This window comes from Staurois parvus, unplaced genomic scaffold (genome assembly GCF_062004578.1).
Source record: "Staurois parvus isolate SC_StPar_1 unplaced genomic scaffold, SC_StPar_1.0 ptg002284l, whole genome shotgun sequence".
Lineage (NCBI taxonomy): Eukaryota > Metazoa > Chordata > Amphibia > Anura > Ranidae > Staurois > Staurois parvus.
This window is the reverse complement of record NW_028320080.1, coordinates 107,958-130,873: the sequence shown is the minus strand read 5'-3', so window position 1 is coordinate 130,873 and position 22,916 is coordinate 107,958. Positions and strand designations below refer to the sequence as shown.

General features: G+C 47.7%; 1 protein-coding gene across 1 annotated transcript in view; it reads left to right on the top strand.

The window, feature by feature from the left end:
* The window catches only part of LOC149431346 (voltage-dependent calcium channel subunit alpha-2/delta-2-like), a gene marked incomplete at its 5' end in the record, with an annotated part of 141,622 nt that overhangs the window by 24,846 nt on the left and 93,860 nt on the right, over positions 1–22,916 (top strand). The window contains 7 exons of the mRNA XM_089665644.1: positions 4,758–4,802; positions 6,085–6,223; positions 11,901–12,032; positions 12,114–12,171; positions 15,787–15,837; positions 18,530–18,629; positions 20,713–20,871. Coding sequence (XP_089521770.1) covers positions 4,758–4,802; positions 6,085–6,223; positions 11,901–12,032; positions 12,114–12,171; positions 15,787–15,837; positions 18,530–18,629; positions 20,713–20,871 — 684 coding nt within the window. The remainder of the gene's footprint in view (positions 1–4,757; positions 4,803–6,084; positions 6,224–11,900; positions 12,033–12,113; positions 12,172–15,786; positions 15,838–18,529; positions 18,630–20,712; positions 20,872–22,916) is intronic.

Here is a 22,916-nt window from a genome sequence, read left to right as displayed (position 1 = left end):
GCCGGTAAAGTATAACAGGCCGGAGATGAGCCGGTAAACTAGGACAAGTTGGAGATGAGCCGGTAAACTAGGACAAGTTGGAGATGAGCCGAAAGACTATTATGTGTCGGAGATGAGCCGGTAGACTATGACGTGTTGGAGATGAGCCAGTAGACTATGACGTGTCGGAGATGAGTCCGTAGACTATGACGTGTCGGAGATGAGTCCGTAGACTATGACGTGTCGGAGATGAGCCTGTAGACTATGACATGTCGGAGATGAGCCTGTAGACTATGACGTGTCGGAGATGAGCCTGTAGACTATGACGTGTCGGAGATGAGCCAGTAGACTATGATGTGTTGGAGATGAGCCAGTAGACTATGACGTGTTGGAGATGAGCCAGTAGACTATGACGTGTCGGAGATGAGTCCGTAGACTATGACGTGTCGGAGATGAGCCTGTAGACTATGACGTGTCGGAGATGAGCCTGTAGACTATGACGTGTCGGAGATGAGCCTGTAGACTATGACGTGTCGGAGATGAGCCGGTAGACTATGACGTGTCGGAGATGAGCCAGAAGACTATGACATGTTGGAGATGAGCCAGAAGACTATGACATGTTGGAGATGAGTCTGGTATACTCTAACAGGCCTGAGATGAACTGGTAAACTATGACATGTTGGAGATGAGCCAGAAGACTATGACATGTTGGAGATGAGCCAGTAAACTAGGCAGGCTGGAGATGTGCCCATAAACCGCATGAAAATCCGGCATCTTCGTCCAAAAGCCAGCAAGTTCCCAGGTATAGTCCTCAGTTGGCAGACCTTTTGTGGCGCTTTAGGGCCCTTTCACAGACCTTCTGACCGGATTTCACTCCACAAAGGCACTCCATCTCCCATCACTGGTTTTGCCGTGACCTCCAGCATTCTTGCCGTGTTTGCCGTACCGTTTCCGCTCTTCTATGACACGCATGAACCGTATCTCCTCCCTCTGGTTGTATTGGAGTCAATCACGGCTCCCCAATAATGTCTTGGTGTTGGTCGTTTGCGGCATGTGTACATTTGATGATAGGTGTTCGGTAATCTCGGTGTCCACGATGACGTGGCGGATTCTGTTCGGTGACATGAAGCTGTAGGCAGGAGCTCTTCTCTGTTTTACCCTTCCTGTGTCGTAGGAGAGGAGCTCCCATGGAGGCCTCATCCATGGTGGGTGTTGAATCCCCTACAGGAGGTTCTCCATGAAGAGGTTGTGAGGTGAATGAGGTCGTCTGACGTCACGATGGAAGGTGGATCCCATTGTAAAAATTGGGAGTAAAAGTGCCAATTTAAAAAAAAAAAAAAAACTGAGATCAAAAACTTGGGGGCGGAACTAAAGCACCAAGCAGAGGAAGAGGGCGGAGCTTGTATTGTATTGTGTACACTTCTCGTTCACACGTTACCACACCACGTTTTTAACGCATTTTTTTGCACATTTTTTTTTCAACATGTAGTATATATATGCCTTTTTTATATATTACAAATTATATGAAAAATATTATTTAAAATATATATTTTTTTTATATATTATTCAGATTTATTTTAACATACAAAAATGTAATTTGAACACATATTTTTACTTGTATTTGTAAATGCATTTCAAAAATGTAGATTTGTATTTTTAAAGACGTACAGTATATTTGAAATGTATTTTTTAAAATATCTTTCATATATTTTGTAATTAAAATTGCATTTCAACATACAGTATATATATATTTATTGAATATGGGCAAAAAAGGAAAATCTATATTTTTTGTCAGTAATTTACGCCATCTGCGGGCAAATGTTTGCGAATACTTGCCTGTGAGCATAAGTATTAATGCATTTTTCCAAAGAATATATTGTGCGCATAAATGCAAGAACGCACATACGCACGCAAATACGCATATAAATAGACGTGAGTACGCACAAAACGAGCGCCTGAAATTACATTTTTAAAATAGACGCTCAAACATCAATACCGTGCGCAAGAAGTCTAATAGTGATGTGCTAATCCAAATTTTTTTTCTTAAACTAAAATTTGCATAAAATCTAGAAAAAATGGCGAAATAACAATAGAATCTAAAAGTAACAAAGTAAAAGAAAAAAAAGGAAAATCTGCATTTTTGGTCGACTGTACGCAAATGCACGTAACTACGCGCCTATGAGCATCAATATTAATGCATTTTCCTTAAGAATATATTGTGCGCGTAAATTCACAAACGCACATATGTGCGCAAATACACGCATAAATATGAACAAATACACGTAAAACGAGCGCCTGAAATTACATTTTTAAAAAGGCAGACGCTCAACATCAATACCGCGTACAAGAGGCCTAATAGTGATGTACTAATCCTTATCTTTTTTTTCCTAATCTAAAATTTGCGTAAAATACAGAAAAAATGCTGCAATAACAATGGAATCTAAAAGTAACAAAGTGAAAAAAAGGGAAATTGCGTTTTTGGTCAGTAATTTGCGCCGCTTGCGTGCGAATGCGCGCCTTTGAGCATAAATATTAACCCCTCGCCTACCGGGCACTTACACCCCCTTCTTTACCAGGCCAATTTTCAGCTTTCAGCGCTGTCGCACTTTGATTGACAATTGCGCGGTCATGCAACACTGTACCCAGATTAAATTTTTATCATTTTTTTCTCACAAATAGAGCTTTCTTTTGGTGGTATTTAATCGCTGTTGGGCGCTTTACTTTTTGCACTATAAACAAAAACAATTGCAAAAAAGTTGAAAAAAAAAAAAGTTTCTTTGTTTCCATTATAAATTGTTTCAAACAGGTAATTTTTCTCCTTCACTGATGTGCATTGATGAGGCAGCACTGATGGGCACTGATAGGTGGCACTGATGGGCACTGATAGGCGGCACTGATGGGCACTGATAGGCGGCACTGATGGGCACTGATAGGCGGCACTGATGGGCACTGATAGGCGGCACTGATGGGCACTGATAGGCGGCACTGATGGGCAATAATATGTGGCACTGATGGGCACTAATAGGCGGCACTGATGGGCACTGATAGGCGGCACTGATGGGCACTGATGGGCACTGATAGGCAGCACTGATGGGCACTAATAGGTGGCACTGATGGGCACTGATAGGCAGCACTGATGAGCACTGATGGGCACTAATAGGCGGCACTGATAGGCAGCACTGATGGGCACTGATAGGCAGCACTGAATGGCACTGATAGGCGGCACTGATGGGCACTAATAGGTGGCACTGATGGGCACTGATAGGCAGCACTGATGGGCACTAATAGGCGGCACTGATAGGCAGCACTGATGGGCACTGATAGGCAGCACTGATGGGCACTGATAGGCAGCACTGAAGCGCACTGATAGGCAGCACTGATGGGCACTGATAGGCAGCACTGATGGGCACTAATAGGCGGCACTGATAGGCAGCACTGATGGGCACTGATAGGCAGCACTGATGGGCACTGATAGGCAGCACTGATGGGCACTGATAGGCAGCACTGATGGGCACTGATAGGCAGCACTGATCGGCACTGATAGGCAGCACTGAAGGGCACTGATAGGCGGCACTGATAGGCAGCACTAATGAGGTGTCGTGGATAGGCAGCACTGATAGGTGGCACTGACTGGCATCACTGCTGGGCACTGACTGGCGGCACTGCTAGGCATTGACTGGCGCAACTGCTGGGCACTGACAGGCACAACCGCTGGGCACTGACTGGTGGCACTGACTTGGAGCACTGCTGGGCTGCACTGGTGGGCACAGGTGGGTGGCACTGGTGGGTACCGATCATCAGTGCACTGATCATTAGTGCCCTGATGATCGGTGCCGATCCCCGCTCTGACAGCTGCCGTTTCTCGGCAGTACTTTCCTCAGGTTCTGACAGCGCGAGGAAAGTGCAGCCGAGAACCGGCAATTGCATTTCCCGGTGATCAGCGTGTCATTGGTCACAGCTGATCACATGGTAAGAGGCCGCTGTGATTGGCCTTTTACCACATCACGTGATCAGCTGTGTCCACCCCGGGGGTGCGCAGGAGAGCGCGTTCTAGGAGGACGTCATATGACGCCTTCCCAGAACTGGCCAGCCGCAGTGTAGGCGTCATTCGGCTATCTGCGGTTGGCAACTAGTTAATGCATTTTCCCTAAGAATGTATTGTGCGTGCGAATGCATGAATGCACATATGCGTACAAATACGCGCATAAATACACGTGAATACGCACAAAACGAGCGCCTGAAATTACATTTTTAAAATAGCAGATGCTCAAACATCAATACTGTGTGCAAGAGGCCTAATAGTGATGTATTAACCAGAATTTTTTTTTTTTCTAAACTAAAATTTGAATAAAATATAGAAAAATGCTGCAATACCAATGGAATCTAAAAGTAATAAAAAAAATAAAAAAAGAAGGAAAATCTGCATTTTTGGTCAGTAATTTATGCCGACTGAATGCAAATGCACCTAAATACACGCCTATGAGCATAAATATTAATGCATTTTCCTTAAGCATATATTGTACATGTAAACGCACGAACGCACATATGTGCGCAAATACACGCATAAATACACACGAATACACGTAAAACAAGCGCCTGAAATTACATTACAAAAAAAAAGCAGATGTTCAAACATCAGTACCGTGTGCAAGAGGCCTAATAGTGATGTACTAATCCGAATTTGTTTTTCCTAAACTAAAATTTGCATAAAATATAGAAAAAATGTCATATTATTCTGCTTCCCTGACACGTAATTACTTATTTTTTTGTACCTTCAGGAAGAAGATATCGAGTACTATGACGCCAAGGCTGACACAGAATACGTACGTATCACTGCAAATTCACAAAGTACCATCATTGCTTTAGTTTAATTTTTTTTTCTTTTATTTCGAAATTTATATATTTTTACACGGATGACTTATATGGTTTTATTTATATAGACAAGACAAACAAAAAAGTGGGACTTGATGTACGCCAACGGGAGAATATATATGACAAAATACATTTCAAATCCAGCATTTTTTTTTTGAGTTTCATTGTGTTAGTTGAATTTTTTTATTTTTTTTTATTTCGAAGTTTATATATTTTTACACGGGCGATTATATATTATTATTATTATAGAGTATTTATATAGCGCCAAAGGCTATGCTCAGCGCTGTACAGTAGCAGGGGGGACAGAACATGAGACAAGACAGTAACAATACAATACACGAGGGGTTCGAGGGCCCTGCTCTTGAGACAAGACAAACAAAAAAGTGGGACTTGATGTACACCAACAGGAAAATATATATGACAAAATACATTTCAAATCCAGCATTTTTTTTTTCTTTTTACAAAAAATCCAACATAAAATTGCCAGTAGGCATATATAATAATCACACTAAAAACATGAAAGCAGGCGTAACAAAGTTACAATAGAATAAACGGTCTACGCGTTTCACAGGGCTCACCACTGCGTGAGGACCATCTATGCCTTTTAACCACTTGCCTAGCGGGCCAACCCACATGGAAAAAAATATATATTTGAAATATATTTAAAAAATATTCTTCCCAAATATATTGACATATATTTGAAATGCTACAATTTTTGGCCGTGTTCAATATACTTCAAAATATATTTCAATAAATATATATATATATATATACTGTATGTTGAAATGCGTTTTTATTACAAATTATATGAAAAATATTTTTATAAATACATTTCAAATATATTGTATGTGTTTAAAAATACAAATCTGCATTTACAAATATAGGTAACAATATATCTTAAAATGACTTTTTTATATGTTAAAAAAAATCTGAAGAATATAGTTTAAAAAAAAATATTTTTTTAAATATTTTTCATAAACTTTGTAATATATAAAAAATGCATTTCAACATGTAGTATGTGTGTATATATATATATTATATATATATATATATATATACACATACAAAAAAAATTTCATATACTTTGTAATATAGAAAAACGCATTTCAACATGCAGTATGTATGTGTGTGTGTATGTATATATATATATATATATATATATGAAGCAAAAAACAAATACATTGTATATCTTTGCTGCTATTCTTTGTCCTGATTTGACATCTCCTTTAACAGGATGACCCAGAAGGGGAGGAGGAGCTACGAGAGACCAGCCACTCCCTCAAGCTAGATTTTACTGACGATCTGAACTTCAAGGCGAAAGTTAATTATTCGTACACAGCGGTGCAGATCCCTACAGACATCTACAAGGGTTGTGAGTATCCAAACCACCCAACTCCTCCGTACCCCAAAATTTACCCCTAGAACCCCAACGTCAGCAGAAATAGGATTCTCGTGCCCCCCTTCGCAGCAATGGGGAAATGAAACACCGTTTAGTGATCATTAAGAGTCGGTGTCTCCATAGTATTTTCCATCGTGAAGATCTTGTAGGGATACGTAATGTCTCTTCTGGTTGTAGTGTGAGCTGGAATCCTGCAGGAGGCGCAGTGAGCAGACTGTGAAAGAGATTGAGCAGCCATTCTCAAACATGGCTTCGTGGAACCTTAGGGTTGCTACAGAGGTTGCTAGGGGTTCCCTGAGCTGTGCTTGATTGATATGCCATTTGGTAGTGTGTGTACTGTTCTGGGGCCATCACCACTTGGCAGAGTCAGATGCATGACACCAATGATATTTTTATCTGTCCGTAAGGGTGGTATTCTGACCACCATTGTATGGGGGAACATTCTTCCCATTGGCAACCAATAAAATGTTTTGACAGGGGTCTCCAACTTATTTCAAGGGTTCTTCTTGGAACTAAGGGGTTGAGAAAGGCTGAGACTTTTAATTCCCAGAGAAGGTGATCTCATAGACCACACAGAGGGGAACATTCTGACCACCACTGTACGAGGGGTATTGTTCCCACTGGCCACCAATTCAATGGTTTTAGCAAGGGTCTCCAACTTATTTCAATGGTTCTTCTTGGAACTAAAAGGTTGAGAAAGGCTGAGACTTTTAATTCCCAGAGAAGGTGATCTCACAGACCAGAGAGAGGGGAACATTCTGACCACCACTGTACGAGGGGTATTGTTCCCACTGGCCACCAAATCAATGGTTTTAGCAAGGGTCTCCAAATTATTTCAAGGGTTCTTCTTGGACCTAAAAGGTTGAGAAAAGCTGAGACTTTTAATTCCCAGAGAAGATCATCTCATAGACCTGTTTCTTTAAAGGAGCACTAGGAAGATATAAATAATGCTGCAAGGTGAGGTTCATTTTATGAAAGGAACACCAGGAACTCTTTCTGGGGCTCATTGCCCTAATCAAGATTTATTTGCAGATTTCTGAACCCGTATTTTCAAGGCTTACAAAAATGGCCTTTTTCGAGTTGATCATTGATGGTCTACCTCCTTTCTTTTGCCAAACCATATTGGCTGGTCTTGTGGTCCATTTTGTGGTAGCACGGTGTATTCCTGGCGATGAGAGATTGGAATATTCCTTTATGCCCTTCTTCACAGTCCTAAAGACATTTTATTGGCTGAAGTCAACACGAGTTGCTTCCCACGTAAGATGGGAACCCTTCTTGTGGACCTCTTTGTGTAGTCCAATTCTTATCCTCCAATCTTTTCACTGTTATTGCTTTCTTTAGTTGGATTTCCAAACAGACCATTTGTGCACATTCTGGAGAGTTAGGACTTGGTCCCAATGGTCAACGTTCTTCTGCTTTTAGCATGCGTGTTCAGAGAACACTGAACCATTGTCACCTTTTTCACCATTGTCACCATTTGTCAAGCTTTTTTCCAAGAAGCATACAATTTTGGGGAGATGTATGAACAAGCAACAAGCCCAATTCTAAGGGTAAACCAGTTGCCCTACTAGTACATATTTGGAAAAAATCCAAATACAGAGAGAGGGGAACATTCTGACCACCACTGTACGAGGGGTATTGTTCCCACTGGCCACCAATTCAATGGTTTTAACAAGGGTCTTCAAATGATTTCAAGGGTTTTTCTGGAATTAAAAGGTTGAGAAAGGCTAAGACTTTTAATTCCCAGAGAAGGTGATCTCATAGACCAGAGAGAGGGGAACATTCTGACCACCACTGTACGAGGGGTATTGTTCCCACTGGCCAATAATTCAATGGTTTTAGCAAGGGTCTCCAAATTATTTAAAGGGTTCTTCTGGGACTAAAGTTGAGAAAGGCTGCGATAGAGACTGTTCATTCCCAGAGAAGGTGATCTCACGGACCAGTTTCTTTAAAGGAGCACTAGAGAGTTTTATAAGTAATGCTTTTCCGAGTTGATCATTTGTGGTCTTCTTCTTTTCTTTGGCCAAACCATATTGGCTGGTCTTTCGGGAGATACCCCTGAAGAAGCGAGAGTTTTTTTCTCCCAAAACACGTTGAATTGATGTACTTTTTTCTACTCTAAAAAAAAAATTCCTAAATCGACTTCCAAACTCGCAATTCTTTTGGATACCACCTCATTTTGTTTCAGATTTGATGTAGATGGCCTCTTTCATGCCCATGCCAACCAGTTGTCTTCTCTGTCCAAAATGTGCACCTCACTGTCCTCAAAAGAACATCCCATTTCCTGTGTAGGGTCACCATAACATGCTATACCATGACCTCGATAAATTTACAGCTTGCCAGACCTAGAGATAGTAGACCTTCACTTTATGAGATCAGGTCCAACTTAAAGGGAAAACTGGGAGTTACGAAGACAAAAAGAACCTACATTTTTGTAGTCCCATTGCAGCATTGAAGCATTTTGACTCACGTGGCTGAAGGTGTGAACTGTTGTCAATTTGACTTGATAGAGACATTATAATGGCATTATATGGGAAGAAAGGTGGTGTGGAAGGCCCAACCCTTGTTCAAGGATGGTTCTTATAGTCTGATGTAGTTGGCCTCGTTCATATCTCTTACCAACCAGTTGTCCTCTCTGTCCAAAATGTGCACCTCACTGTTCTCAGAAGAACATCCCTTTTCCTTAAGGGGCCACCATACTATACTATACCATGACCCAGATAAGCAGTCTCCAAAATGCGGTCCAGGGGCAGTTTGGAGACTGCTGATCTGGGTCATAGTATAGTATAGTATGGTGGCCCATATGCCTTGCTTTTTTTTTCTGGCCCTTGGGGCACTATTCTGCAAACTGACACCAAGGTTGTGGCACCATTCCCCCCACTCACACCATCAATGGGACACTATTCTTCCTATTGATATCAACGATGAGGCACTATTCCTCTCATTAAAACCAATGATGCAGCACTGATGCTGGGGCATTTTCCACTCCCACTGGCCACAGTTCTTCCCCCCCAAAGCCTAAAGGACCTCTCTGTCCAAAATGTGCACCTCACTGTTCTCAGCAGAACATCCCTTTTCCTTGAGGCGTATGGGCCACCATACTATACTATACCATGACCCAGATCAGCAGTCTCCAAACTGTGGTCCAGGGGCAGTTTGGAGACTGCTGATCTGGGTCATGGTATAGTATAGTATGGTGGCCCATACACCTTGCTTCTCTTTTCTGGCCCTTGGGGCACTATTCTGCAAACTGACACCAAGGTTGTGGCACCATTCCCCCCACTCACACCATCAATGGGACACTATTCTTCCTATTGATACCAATGATGAGGCACTATTCCTCTCATTAAAACCAATGATGAGGCACTATTTCTCTCAATAAAACCAATGATGCAGCACTGATGCTGGGGCATTTTCCACTCCCACTGGCCACAGTTCTTCCCCCCTAAAGTCTAAAGGACCTCTCTGTCCAAAATGTGCACCTCACTGTTCTCAGAAGAACATCCCTTATCCTTGAGGCGTATGGGCCACCATACTATACTATACCATGACCCAGATCGGCAGTCTGCAAACTGCGGTCGAGGGGCACTTTGGAGACTGATGATCTGGGTCATGGCATAGTATAGTATGGTGGCCCATATGCCTTGCTTCTCTTTTCTGGCCCTTGGGGCACTATTCTGCAAACTGACACCAATGTTGTGCCACCATTCCCCCCCACTCACACCATCAATGGGACACTATTCTTCCCATTGATAACAACGATGAGGCACTATTTCTCTCAATAAAACCAATGATGGGGCACTGATGCTGGGGCGTTTTCCACTCCCACTGGCCACAGTTATGCCCCCCTAAAGCCTGAAGGACCTCTCTGTCCAAAATGTGCACCTCACTGTTCTCAGAAGAACATCCCTTATCCTTAAGGCGTATGGGCCACCATACTATACTATACCATGACCCAGATCAGCAGTCTCCAAACTGCGGTCCAGGGGCATAGTATAGTATGGTGGCCCATACGCCTTGCTTCTCTTTTCTGGCCCTTGGGACACTATTCCCCAAACTGACACCAATGTTGTGCCACCATTCCCCCCACTCACACCATCAATGGGACACTATTCTTCCTATTGATATCAACGATGAGGCACTATTCCTCTCATTAAAACCAATGATGGAGCACTGATGCTGGGGCATTTTCCACTCCCACTGGCCACAGTTCTTCCCCCCCAAAGCCTAAAGGACCTCTCTGTCCAAAATGTGCACCTCACTGTTCTCAGCAGAACATCCCTTTTCCTTGAGGCGTATGGGCCACCATACTATACTATACCATGACCCAGATCAGCAGTCTCCAAACTGTGGTCCAGGGGCAGTTTGGAGACTGCTGATCTGGATCATGGTATAGTATAGTATGGTGGCCCATACGCCTTGCTTCTCTTTTCTGGCCCTTGGGACACTATTCCCCAAACTGACACCAATGTTGTGCCACCATTCCCCCCACTCACACCATCAATGGGACACTATTTTTCCCATTGATACCAGCGATGAGGCACTATTCCTCTTACTAAAACCAATGATGGGGCACTGATGCTGGGGCATCTTCCAGTCCCACTGGCCACAGTTCTGCCCCCCTAAACCCTGAAGGACAGTAAGCTGGTCCTTTGATTAGAAAGGTTGGAGACCCCTGATAAATGAAAAGCTTCATAGACCTAGAAAATAGCAAGTCTTCTCTCTTTGAGATCATTTCCAAAATAGAGGGAAACCCGTGAGACAGGAAGACAAAATCAATTTTTGGACTCCTCTTACACAGTTAAAGCATCCAGACCGTGGAGTAACGAGAGGAGGAACAACGGCCTTTAACGAAACGAGGAACAGATTGTTGATAGTTTGCAGTAGTAAGATTTATTGATGGTGTCACGTAGATATATAGGAGCAGCTAGAGGTGGATCGGTGGGGGGGCATTATAGAATGTCGTCACGGAGAAGAACTATGAGGCTTTCAACTGGTTTTCCGCTGCATTTGTGTTGCTAATGGAATTGCATCCCATTGAGCTGCAGCTGCCTCGTGGCATCCTCAGCTCTTGGGATGCTGGGACTTGTAGTTCGGCGGCAGCTGGCGGACGCTGGGCTGCCTGATTTATAGTTAGCAGGAGCTCTTTAGAAGGTGTCGATGGGTGGAATAGGCAGAGACTTTGGTGGGTCAGCGGAAGCGGTGTTTTAGGAGCGGGCTCCATGGCGAGATTGAGATGTTTAGGGTCGAAATGGCCACGCATTGTGTATTTGGCTGTTAACAAGTGATTTCACGCTGTGTTGAGTGTTCAGGGTGTCAGACGTCGAGGTGCTAAGTGCTGTTAGCATCTAATAAGCTGTCAGTGGGTGTAATTAATCACATGTAAGCAATTAGTTAAGGTTCATTGTGAGACTGCAGCATCTAAACACATCCAATCAATCTACCGCATGTGAACCCCGCAAATATCGCTCTCCTTCCCCTTCCCCCGGCTGACCCCCGTCTCCCTGTCTGCCGCTTGTCTCCCTGTCTGCGTCCCCCTTTTTGAGCAATGACCTCCCCCACCCTCCTTCTGTGGACCTCTCTCCAACTGCTGGTCCCAGTTACCCCCCCGCTGACCCCTGTCCTCCCCTGCTGACCCATGTCTCCCCAGCCACCGTCATCCTGAACGAGCTGAACTGGACGGACGCCCTGGAGAACGTCTTCATCCAGAACCGCCAGGAGGACCCCACGCTGCTCTGGCAGGTGTTTGGCAGCGCCACCGGAGTGACCCGCTACTACCCAGGTGACTGGTGAGGGGGGAGTTAGGCTCCATAAGTTCCTGTTCATGTTAATGGCACCCTAAAAGTGTGTTCTGTTTTTGCAGCCACCCCATGGAGGGCACCCAGCAAGATTGACCTGTATGACGTACGCCGGCGCCCATGGTGAGTGCCCCGGGAGGGTTCACTTTTTACAGTTAAGTCGTCGTGGAACAGTTACATTTTACTGATTTTATCTTCTCCTTCGTAACTTTGTTTCATATCTGTCTACACCGGCATTTCTCAGCCAGGGTTCCTCCGGGTGTTGTCAGGGGTTCCTTGAGCACAGAACAACTTCTGCCCTTCAGATGAGTCGCCACTGACACCACTGACACCACCGATCTTCTACTGTACTTACACTATGTGCAAGGGAGGGAATCTTACCAAAGAGCACTAATGTAAGGGACATTCTTCCCACTGACCCCCAGTGTAAGGAGCATTCTTCCCACTGACCCCCCAATGTAAGGGACATTCTTCCCACTGACCACCAATGTAAGGAACATTCTTCCCACTGACCCCCCAATGTAAGGGACATTCTTCCCACTGATCCCCAATGTAAGGGACATTCTTCCCACTGACCCCCCAATGTAAGGGACATTCTTCCCACTGACCACCAATGTAAGGGACATTCTTCCCACTGACCCCCAATGTAAGGGACATTCTTCCCACTGACCCCCCATGTAAGGGACATTCTTCCCACTGACCCCCAATGTAAGGGACATTCTTCCCACTGACCCCCAATGTAAGGGACATTCTTCCCACTGATCACCAATGTAAGGGACATTCTTCCCACTGACCCCCAATGTAAGGGACATTCTTCCCACTGACCCCCAATGTAAGGGACATTCTTCCCACTGACCCCCAATGTAAGGGACATTCTTCCCACTGACCCCCAATGTAAGGGACATTCTTCCCACTGACCTCCAATGTAAGTGACATTCTTCCCACTGACCTCCAATGTAAGGGACATTCTTCCCACTGACCTCCAATGTAAGTGACATTCTTCCCACTGACCTCCAATGTAAGGGACATTCTTCTCACTGACCCCCAATGTAAGGGACATTCTTCCCACTGACCACCAATGTAAGGGACATTCTTCTCACTGACCCCCAATGTAAGGGACATTCTTCCCACTGACCCCCAATGTAAGGGACATTCTTCCCACTGACCCCCAATGTAAGGGGCATTCTTCCCACTGATCACCAATGTAAGGGACATTCTTCCCTCTGACCCCCAATGTAAGGGACATTCTTCCCACTGACCCCCAATGTAAGGGACATTCTTCCCACTGATCACCAATGTAAGGGACATTCTTCCCACTGACCCCCAATGTAAGGGACATTCTTCCCACTGACCCCCAATGTAAGGGACATTCTTCCCACTGATCACCAATGTAAGGGACATTCTTCCCACTGACCACCAATGTAAGGGACATTCTTCCCACTGATCACCAATGTAAGGGATATTCTTCCCACTGATCACCAATGTAAGGGACATTCTTCCCACTGACCCCCAATGTAAGGAGCATTCTTCCCACTGACCCCCAATGTAAGGGACATTCTTCCCACTGACCCCCAATGTAAGGAGCATTCTTCCCACTGACCCCCAATGTAAGGGACATTCTTCCCACTGACCCCCAATGTAAGGGACATTCTTCCCACTGACCCCCAATGTAAGGGACATTCTTCCCACTGACCCCCAATGTAAGGGACATTCTTCCCACTGACCATCAATGTGAGGGACATTCTTCCCACTGACCCCCAATGTAAGGGACGCTCTTCCCACTGACCCCCAATGTAAGGGACATTCTTCCCACTGACCCCCAATGTAAGGGACATTCTTCCCACTGACCCCCAATGTAAGGGACATTCTTCCCACTGATCACCAATGTAAGGGACATTCTTCCCACTGACCATCAATGTGAGGGACATTCTTCCCACTGACCCCCAATGTAAGGGACATTCTTCCCACTGACCCCCAATGTAAGGGACATTCTTCCCACTGACCATCAATGTGAGGGACATTCTTCCCACTGACCCCCAATGTAAGGAGCATTCTTCCCACTGACCCCCAATGTAAGGGACATTCTTCCCACTGACCCCCAATGTAAAGGACATTCTTCCCACTGACCCCCAATGTAAGGGACATTCTTCCCACTGACCCCCAATGTAAGGGACATTCTTCCCACTGACCCCCAATGTAAGGGACATTCTTCCCACTGACCCCCAATGTAGGGGCTGACCCCTGTGGCTGGGGCCACCCTTACTGATGATTGGTGGACTGTGGTCACCTCTTCCCTCCTTGCATTCCTCCTGCGTCTTTCCGTCACCCGTTGTTTCCTCTTTCTCTTTCAGTCTCTCCTTCTCTCTCCTGCATGCCGTCTTGTCTCCAGTTCTGAGCATTGTTGTCCAATTTTCATTTCACGGATCATCGCCGCTGGAGAGTGCCTGGAATAGCAGTGCGGCACCTGAAGGCTGCGTGTTTGTGGAGCGCCCCGCGCCTGAATACACGCGCAGCGCCTTCTTTGTCTTCCCATTCATTGGCATTCCAAAGGATTTTCTGTTTTTCAGAGAAGCTCCAGGCAGAACTTTACTTTTCTTTTGGCTTGCAGTCTGAAATTCTTAGATCACTTGTTTAATTAGTACAGCGCATCAGAGATCCGCCGCCGCGTCCAAAAGCACGCAATTCCGTGGCCTCGCGAGATAGAGGGCCAAATTTTTTTTAGCCAGTAAGATGTTTCCTGGATCACATGTCACCGAGTCAAAGCTGCAGGAAGGAGAGACACTTCCAGAGAAATATAAATGTATATTAATAGAGTGTAAGCTCCTCTGGTACAGAAACTGATGGGACTGTGGGGGAGGGGACATTAGAGTGTAAGCTCCTGCTGCAGACTGATGTTACTGTGGGGGAGGGGACATTAGAGTGTAAGCTCCTCTGGTACAGAGACTGATGTGACTGTGGGGGAGGGGACATTAGAGTGTAAGCTCCTCTGGTGCAGACTGATGTGACTGTGGGGGAGGGGACATTAAAGTGTACGCTCCTCTGGTACAGAGACTGATGTGACTGTGGGGGAGGGGACATTAGAGCGTCAGCTCCCCTGTTACAGAGACTGATGGGACTGTGGGGGAGGGGACATTAGAGTGTAAGCTCCTCTGGTACAGAGACTGATGTGACTGTGGGGGAGAGGACATTAGAGTGTAAGCTCCTCTGGTACAGAGACTGATGGGACTGTGGGGGAGGGGACATTAGAGTGTAAGCTCCTCTGGTGCAGACTGATGTTACTGTGGGGGAGGGGACATTAGAGTGTAAGCTCCTCTGGTACAGAGACTGATGGGGCTGTGGGGGAGGGGACATTAGAGTGTAAGCTCCTCTGGTACAGACTGATGTTACTGTGGGGGAGGGGACATTAGAGTGTAAGCTCCTCTGGTACAGAGACTGATGGGGCTGTGGGGGAGGGGACATTAGAGTGTAAGCTCCTCTGGTACAGAGACTGATGGGGCTGTGGGGGAGGGGACATTAGAGTGTAAGCTCCTCTGGTACAGAGACTGATGGGACTGTGGGGGAGGGAATATTAGAGTGTAAGCTCCTCTGGTACAGAGACTGATGGGACTGGCCCAGTGTTCTCTGTACAGCGCTGCGGTATATGTCAGAGCTATATAAATGTATGACAATAGTGCGTGACTATAACATTTTGGCGCCAATATTCTCCGGCAGTTACAATGTATTCTCTGTGATTTCCAGGTACATCCAGGGCGCCTCCTCCCCCAAGGACATGGTCATTATAGTGGATGTGTGAGTATCACTGCTCCCGGGTACCCCTCTCAGTGGCCCATGCAAAAATCTAAATGCTGGAGGCGTTTCATGGACCTCCTGATCCTGCGATCACTGTGATTGGCGGTCATATTGGTCATGTGATCGGGATTCTGTCCTACCGCCTGCTAATGCGTCATTGATGGTGACAGCGCAGTCACGATGCTTGGGGCACGCACTCCCACATGACGCCTATAGGTGGCAGCACTGAGTACGGCCCAGCTTAGTACTGCCACATATTCGCAGACAGCCGGCAGGAAGGGGTTAAAGTGTATGCGCCCCCCCTCCCCCCCAACACCTTGAACGCCCTGAATTGGCTCTCCTTTGGTCTTCATGTCCCATCGAAATATTTTGTGATATCTGTTTAATAAGTGCCCACAAAGATCCTGCCAGAAATCTTGTGAGCTGACTACTTCCTGTAATCTCTGGCACTTTTATCAGTTACATTGTTCCTTATTCAGCTCTGAGGACTACAGAACACCCCCCCCTCCATGTGATGGAGAAAAGAAGAGAGGCAAGGTTTCCTGTAGTCCTGTCCTAGGGTGACAACGCTGCTCCTACATAGACCCAGTATAGTGAGTGTTGTCACCCTAGGACAGGACTACAGAAAACCTCCCTCTTTCATATCTTCTCCATTACATGGGGGGGGGGTACTGTAGTCCTTAGAGGTGATCTGTAAACGACGTAACTCATAATAGTCCGCAGAGGCGGGGAGCGCAGCAAGTTAGCAGCTCATTGGAATTCTGGCAGGATCAACAGGAAGTGGGTTACTCTCAGGACCCCCCGGGTATAATCACCCCCCACTGTGTGCGTCCCCGATCCGTGGCGGAATGCTTTCCAGCCCTATTCACTAGAATGGGTCGCGTTCAGCGGCGGTACCTCCCACCGAGTGCAACAGGGGCTGCGATTTTTGCCATGACACGTGTACACCCCCATCTGGCTGCCATTAACAGTAAAGGGGGGGGGGTAAAAACGCAGCTGATTCGACTCTTATTACCACCCCTCAACCACGCGTATAAACGAGCGCTACTGAAGTCACCACGTCTAAGGAGCGGTACCCGGCGTTATGTTCCATTTTCCTTCCCGGGTTTGGATACATTTTAATACGGCAACAATGTTACAAATGTAACAAACCAAATCGACCAATCAATTCTCATTAGCCGGAACAGAAGATTCCTGATTGGTCGTTACAGATGCCGAGCGCGTGGCCCGTTTTAATATTTTTTTGCGCTGCAGGACAAGTGAAACGATTCCTAAATGAATATTAACGACGATCGGCCCGTCCGGTGATGACAGCTATCACTGCGGTGTGTGTTCTATTGATCAGCCGTGAAGGAAGGATCCGTCATTCGGCTCGCAGTGGTGTGTACCGGGGGCGTGCGGGGGGGGGGGGGGTCCAGGGCTGTCTGACATGACAGATATAAATGCTACCGGGCTGTGTGACCCCCCCTTACACCCCCCCGCTCAATCCTCTCAACTCGCCGATTCTTGCGCTCTCGCCCCCGGAGCTGACATTCAGCCGTGTCACCTCCTCCACGTCCTGCAGAAGCCTTCAGAAATCAATTTATTTGTCAGACTTTTTGATGGCGACGGACGACTTTGTCAGAACAGCGCCAGCGGCACGGCATTCGATGGTACGCGGCGAGCAACGCATCACAGGGACATGGCAGGGGGATTTACGGACTGTCATTTGTTAGTCTCTGCGGACATTTCTCTCTCTCCCTGCCTCTTCCTCTCCCTCACTCCCCCCCTCTCTCTCTTTAACCCCCCTCTCCGCCCCTCTCCCCCTCCCCCCTCTCTCTCTCTCTCCCCGCCTCTCCCTCTCCCTCACCCCCCTCTCCCCTCTCTCTCCCTCCCCCTCTCTCTCTCCCTCCCTCGCCTCTCTCTCTCCCCCCCTCCCCCCCTCTCTCCCTTCCTCCCTCTCCCTCTCTCTCTCCCTCTCTCTCCCTCTCCCCCCCCCCATCTCCCCCTCTCTCTCCCCCCTCTCCCCTCCCTCTCCTCCCTCCCCCCTCTCTCCCCCCCTCACTCTTTCTTTTTTCCCCTCCCTCTCTCCCCCTCCCCCTCCCTCTCTCCCCCTTCTCCCCCCTCCCCCTCCCTCTCTCCCTCCCTCTCCCTCTCTCCCTCCCTCTCTCCCTCTCCCTCTCTCCCTCCCTCTCTCCCTCCCTCTCTCCCTCTCCCTCCCTCTCTCCCTGCCTGCCCTCCCTCTCTCCCTCCCTCTCCCTCTCTCCCTCCCTCTCTCCCTCTCCCTCTCTCCCTCCCTCTCTCCCTCTCCCTCCCTCTCTCCCTCCCTCTCTCCCTCTCCCTCCCTCTCTCCCTGCCTGCCCTCCCTCTCTCCCTGCCTCTTCCTCTCCCTCACTCCCCCCCTCCCTCACTCCCTCTCCCCCTCTCCCTCCCTCCCCCCTCTCTCCCTTCCCCCCCTTCCCCCCTCTCTCCCTTCCCCCCTTTCCCCCTCTCCCTCCCTCCCCCTCCCTCTCTCTCCCTCCCTCTCTCGCTCCCCCCCTCCCTCACTCCCTCTCCCCCTCTCCCTCCCTCCCCCCTCTCTCCCTTCCCCCCTCTCCCTCCCTCCCTCTCTCGCTCCCCCCCTCTCTCTCGCTCTCTCTCTCTGTATACATACAGTGTGTAGGAGTATATATACGCGGGGTATGATACATACGATATATGTGTGGTTTGGCAGGAGCGGCAGTGTGAGCGGATTGACGCTGAAACTCATGAAGACGTCAGTGATGGAGATGCTGGACACGCTGTCCGATGACGACTACGTGACTGTCGCCTCTGTAAGTGGCTGGAGTGGGGGAACGTGGACTGCAAAGTGGTGCTTGCTGAGATTGTGATTGGCTGGGAAGTATCACATATCTGCCTATTCTGGCTGTCCTTCTTTATCTGCCCTCTATAGGCCCAGTGACACCATCCCCTCCACCTCTCTCCCCTCTATAGTCCCAGTGACACCATCCCCTCCACCTCTCTCCCCTCTATAGTCCCAGTGACACCATCCCCTCCACCTCTCTCCCCTCTATAGTCCCAGTGACACCATCCCCTCCACCTCTCTCTCCTCTATAGGCCCAGTGACACCATCCCCTCCACCTCTCTCCCCTCTATAGTCCCAGTGACACCATCCCCTCCACCTCTCTCCCCTCTATAGTCCCAGTGACACCATCCCCTCCACCTCTCTCCCCTCTATACTCCCAGTTGCACCGTCCCTTCCTCTTTTGTCCCTTCTATAGTCCCAGTGACACCATCCCCTTCTCCTCTGTCTCCTCTGTAGTTCCAGTGGCACCATTTCCTCCTCCTCTGTCCCCTCTGTAGTCCCAGCGACACCGTCCCCTCTTCCTCTGTCCCCTTTATAGTCCCAGTGACACCATCCCATCCTCCTCTGTCCCCTCTATAGTCCCAGTGACACAATCCCCTCCTCTGTCCCCACTATAATCCCAGTGACACTGTCCCTCCTGTTCTGTCCCCTCTATAGTTCCAGTGGCACCATCTCCTCCTCTTCCGTCCCCTCTGTAGTCCCAGTGACACCGTCTCTTCCACTTCTGTCCCTTCTATAGTCTCAGTGACACCATCCCCTCCTCATCCGTCCCCTCTATAGTCCCAGTGGCACCATCCCCTCCTCCTCTGTCCCCTCTATAGTCCCAGTGGCACCATCCCCCCTCCTCTGTCCCCTCTGTAGTCCCAGTGACACCATCTCCTCCTCCTCTGTCCCCTGTGTAGTCCAAGTGACACTATCCTGTCCTCCTCTGTCCTTTCTATAGTCCCAGTGACAGTGTTCTTTTTTCTTCTGTCCCCTCTATTGTCCCAGTGACACCATCTCCTCCTCCTCTGTCCCCTCTATAGTCCCTGTGACACCATCCCATCCTCCTCCTCTGTCCCCTCTATAGTCCCTGTGACACCATCCCATTCTCCTCTGTCCCCTCTAAAGTCCCAGTGACACTGTCCTGTCCTCTGTCCCCTCTATAGTCCCAGTGACACTGTCCCCTTCTCCTATGTCCCCTCTATAGTCCCAGTGACACTGTTCCTCCTATTCTGTCCCCTCTATTGTCCCAGTGACACCGTCCCCTCCTCCTCTGTCCCCTCTATAGTCCCAGTGACACCGTCCCCTCCTCTGTCCCCTCTATAGTCCCAGTGACACCATCCCTTCTTCCTCTGTCCCCACTATAATCCCAGTGACACTGTCCCTCCTCTTCTGTCCCCTCTATAGTCCCAGGGACACTGTCCTGTCCTCTGTCCCCTCAATAGTCCCAGTGACACCATCCCCTCCTCCTCTGTCCCCTCTATCGTCCTGGTGACTCTGTCTCCCTCCGTCCTCTACTCACCTTGTCTCTCCCCTCCCTTCCTCCAGTCCACCCTGTGTCTCTCCTGCCTGTCTATTCCAGTGACCCTATCTCTACCCCCCATTCTTCCATTCACCCCATCTCTCCCCTCCTCCCTCACCCTTCCAGTGACCCCATCTCTACCCCCCCCCTCATTCTTCCAATCACCCCATCTCTCACCTCCTCCCCAACCCTTCCAGTAACCCCATCTCTACCCCCCCCATTCTTCCAGTGTCCCATCTGTACCCCCCTATTCTTCCAGTGATCCCATTTTTCTCACTCCTCACTCTTCCAGTCGCCCCGTCTCTCCCCTCCTCTCCCACCCTTCCAGTGACACCATCTCTCTCTCCCTCGTGCTCTGTCCTCATCTGGCCTCCTGCGGTGACACTTTATGAGAGAGGACAGATTCGGCTGACATACGAGGAATTTCCACATCTAGTCTTCTTTTTTCAGAGTATTATGTAAGGACGTAGATGTGCTCCTTCCCGGCACAGAAATGATTCCATCATAAAAATCTCCCAACAATCCACTGATTTCCTTCCCTCCGCAGTTTCACGAGAAGGCCGAGCCCGTGTCTTGCTTCAAGCAGCTGGTCCAGGCCAACATCCGGAATAAGAAGGTCATCAAAGAAGCCGTCCAAGATATGGTGGCCAGAGGAACCACCGACTACAAGGCCGGGTTCGAGTACGCCTTCAGCCAGCTGCAGAACGTGAGTCTGGTTTGGATCCTCCTGCCTCAGGATCTCGCCCCAGTTGGCTGTTCTGTGTAAAATCCGATTCCACCGGCGCTGGTCGCCTAACGGGATTCCTCAATCCCTCCATTCCTTTCATCTTTGCTTTGTGGTGGTGGTGGGTCAATAGACTGCTATAGAGGTCCTCTGCCTGGAGGACTCAGCCTTGGCATTGGTCATGTGACCAGCCTCTGCAGGAATCCTGTTTTCTCTGCATCCGCCATGTTTTTCGGAGCCCCCTTTTCTATCTGCTTCTACAGTCAGGTCATAAATATTGGGACATCGACACAATTCTAAAATTTTTGGCTCTATACACCACCACAAGGGATTTGAAATGAAACAAACAAGATGTGCTTGAACTGCAGACTGTCAGCTTTAATTTGAGGGTATTTACATCCAAATCAGGTGAACGGTGTAGGAATTACAACAGTTTGCATATGTGCCTCCCACTTGTTAACGGACCAAAGGTAATGGGACAATTGGCTTCTCAGCTGTTCCATGGCCAGGTGTGTGTTATTCCCTCATTATCCCAATTACAATGAGCAGATAAAAGGTCCAGAGTTCATTTCAAGTGTGCTATTTGCATTTGGAATCTGTTGCTGTCAACTCTCAAGATGAGATCCAAAGAGCTGTCACTATCAGTGAAGCCATCATTAGGCTGAAAAAACAAAACAAACCCATCAGAGAGATAGCAAAAACATTAGGCGTGGCCAAAACAACTGTTTGGAACATTCTTAAAAAGAAGGAACGCACCGGTGAGCTCAGCAACACCGAAAGACCCGGAAGACCACAGAAAACAACTGTGGTGGATGAGCGAAGAATTCTTTCTCTGGTGAAGAAAACACCCTTCACAACAGTTGGCCAGATCAAGAACACTCTCCAGGAGGTAGGTGTATGTGTGTCAAAGTCACCAATCAAGAGAAGACTTCACCAGAGTGAATACAGAGGGTTCACCACAAGATGGAAACCATTGGTGAGCCTCAAACACAGGAAGGCCAGATTAGAGTTTGCCAAACGACATGTAAAAAAGCCTTCACAGTTCTGGAACAACATCCTATGGACAGAGGAGACCGACATCAACTTGTACCAGAGTGATGGGAAGAGAAGAGGATGGAGAAGGAACTGCTCATGGTCCTCAGCATACCACCTCATCAGTGATCATGGTGGTGGTAGTGTCATGGCGTGGGCATGTATGGCTGCCAATGGAACTGCTTCTCTTGTATTTATTGATGATGTGACGGCTGACAGAAGCAGCCGGATGAATTGTGAAGTGTTTCGGGAATATTATCTGCTCATATTCAGCCAAATGCTTCACAACTCATTGGACGCTTCACAGTGCAGATGGACAATGACCCAAAGCAGACTGCAAAAGCCACCAAAGAAGTGGAATGTTCTGCAATGGCCAAGTCCATCACCTGACCTGAATCTGATTGAGCATTTCACTTGCTGAAGACAAAACTGAAGGGAAAATGCCCCAAGAACAAGCAGGAACTGAAGACAGTTGCAGTAGAGGCCTGGCAGAGCATCACCAGGGATGAAACCCAACGTCTGGTGATGTCTATGCGTTCCACACTTCAGGCTGTCATTGACTGTAAAGGATTTGCAACCAAGCATTAAAAAGTGAAAGTTTGATTTATGATTATTATTCTGTCCCATTACTTTTGGTCCCTTAACAAGTGGGAGGCACATATGCAAACTGTTGTAATTCCTACACCGTTCACCTGATTTGGATGTAAATACCCTCAAATTAAAGCTGACAGTCTGCAGTTAAAGCACATCTTGTTCGTTTCATTTCAAATCCATTGTGGTGGTGTATAGAGCCACAAATGTTAGAATTGTGTCCATGTCCCAATATTTATGGACCTGACTGTATATTACAACAAGGGCGTCTATCACAGACTGTGATCTGTATCCGCTGAGAGATGGATAATCCAAGGGCTTGCAGGAGCGTAACTGAGGGTAGAGAGGCAGCCGAGGGTGCCGGCGGCGGAGCGTAGCGGGTCAGACATCTGCAGCGCGTAACT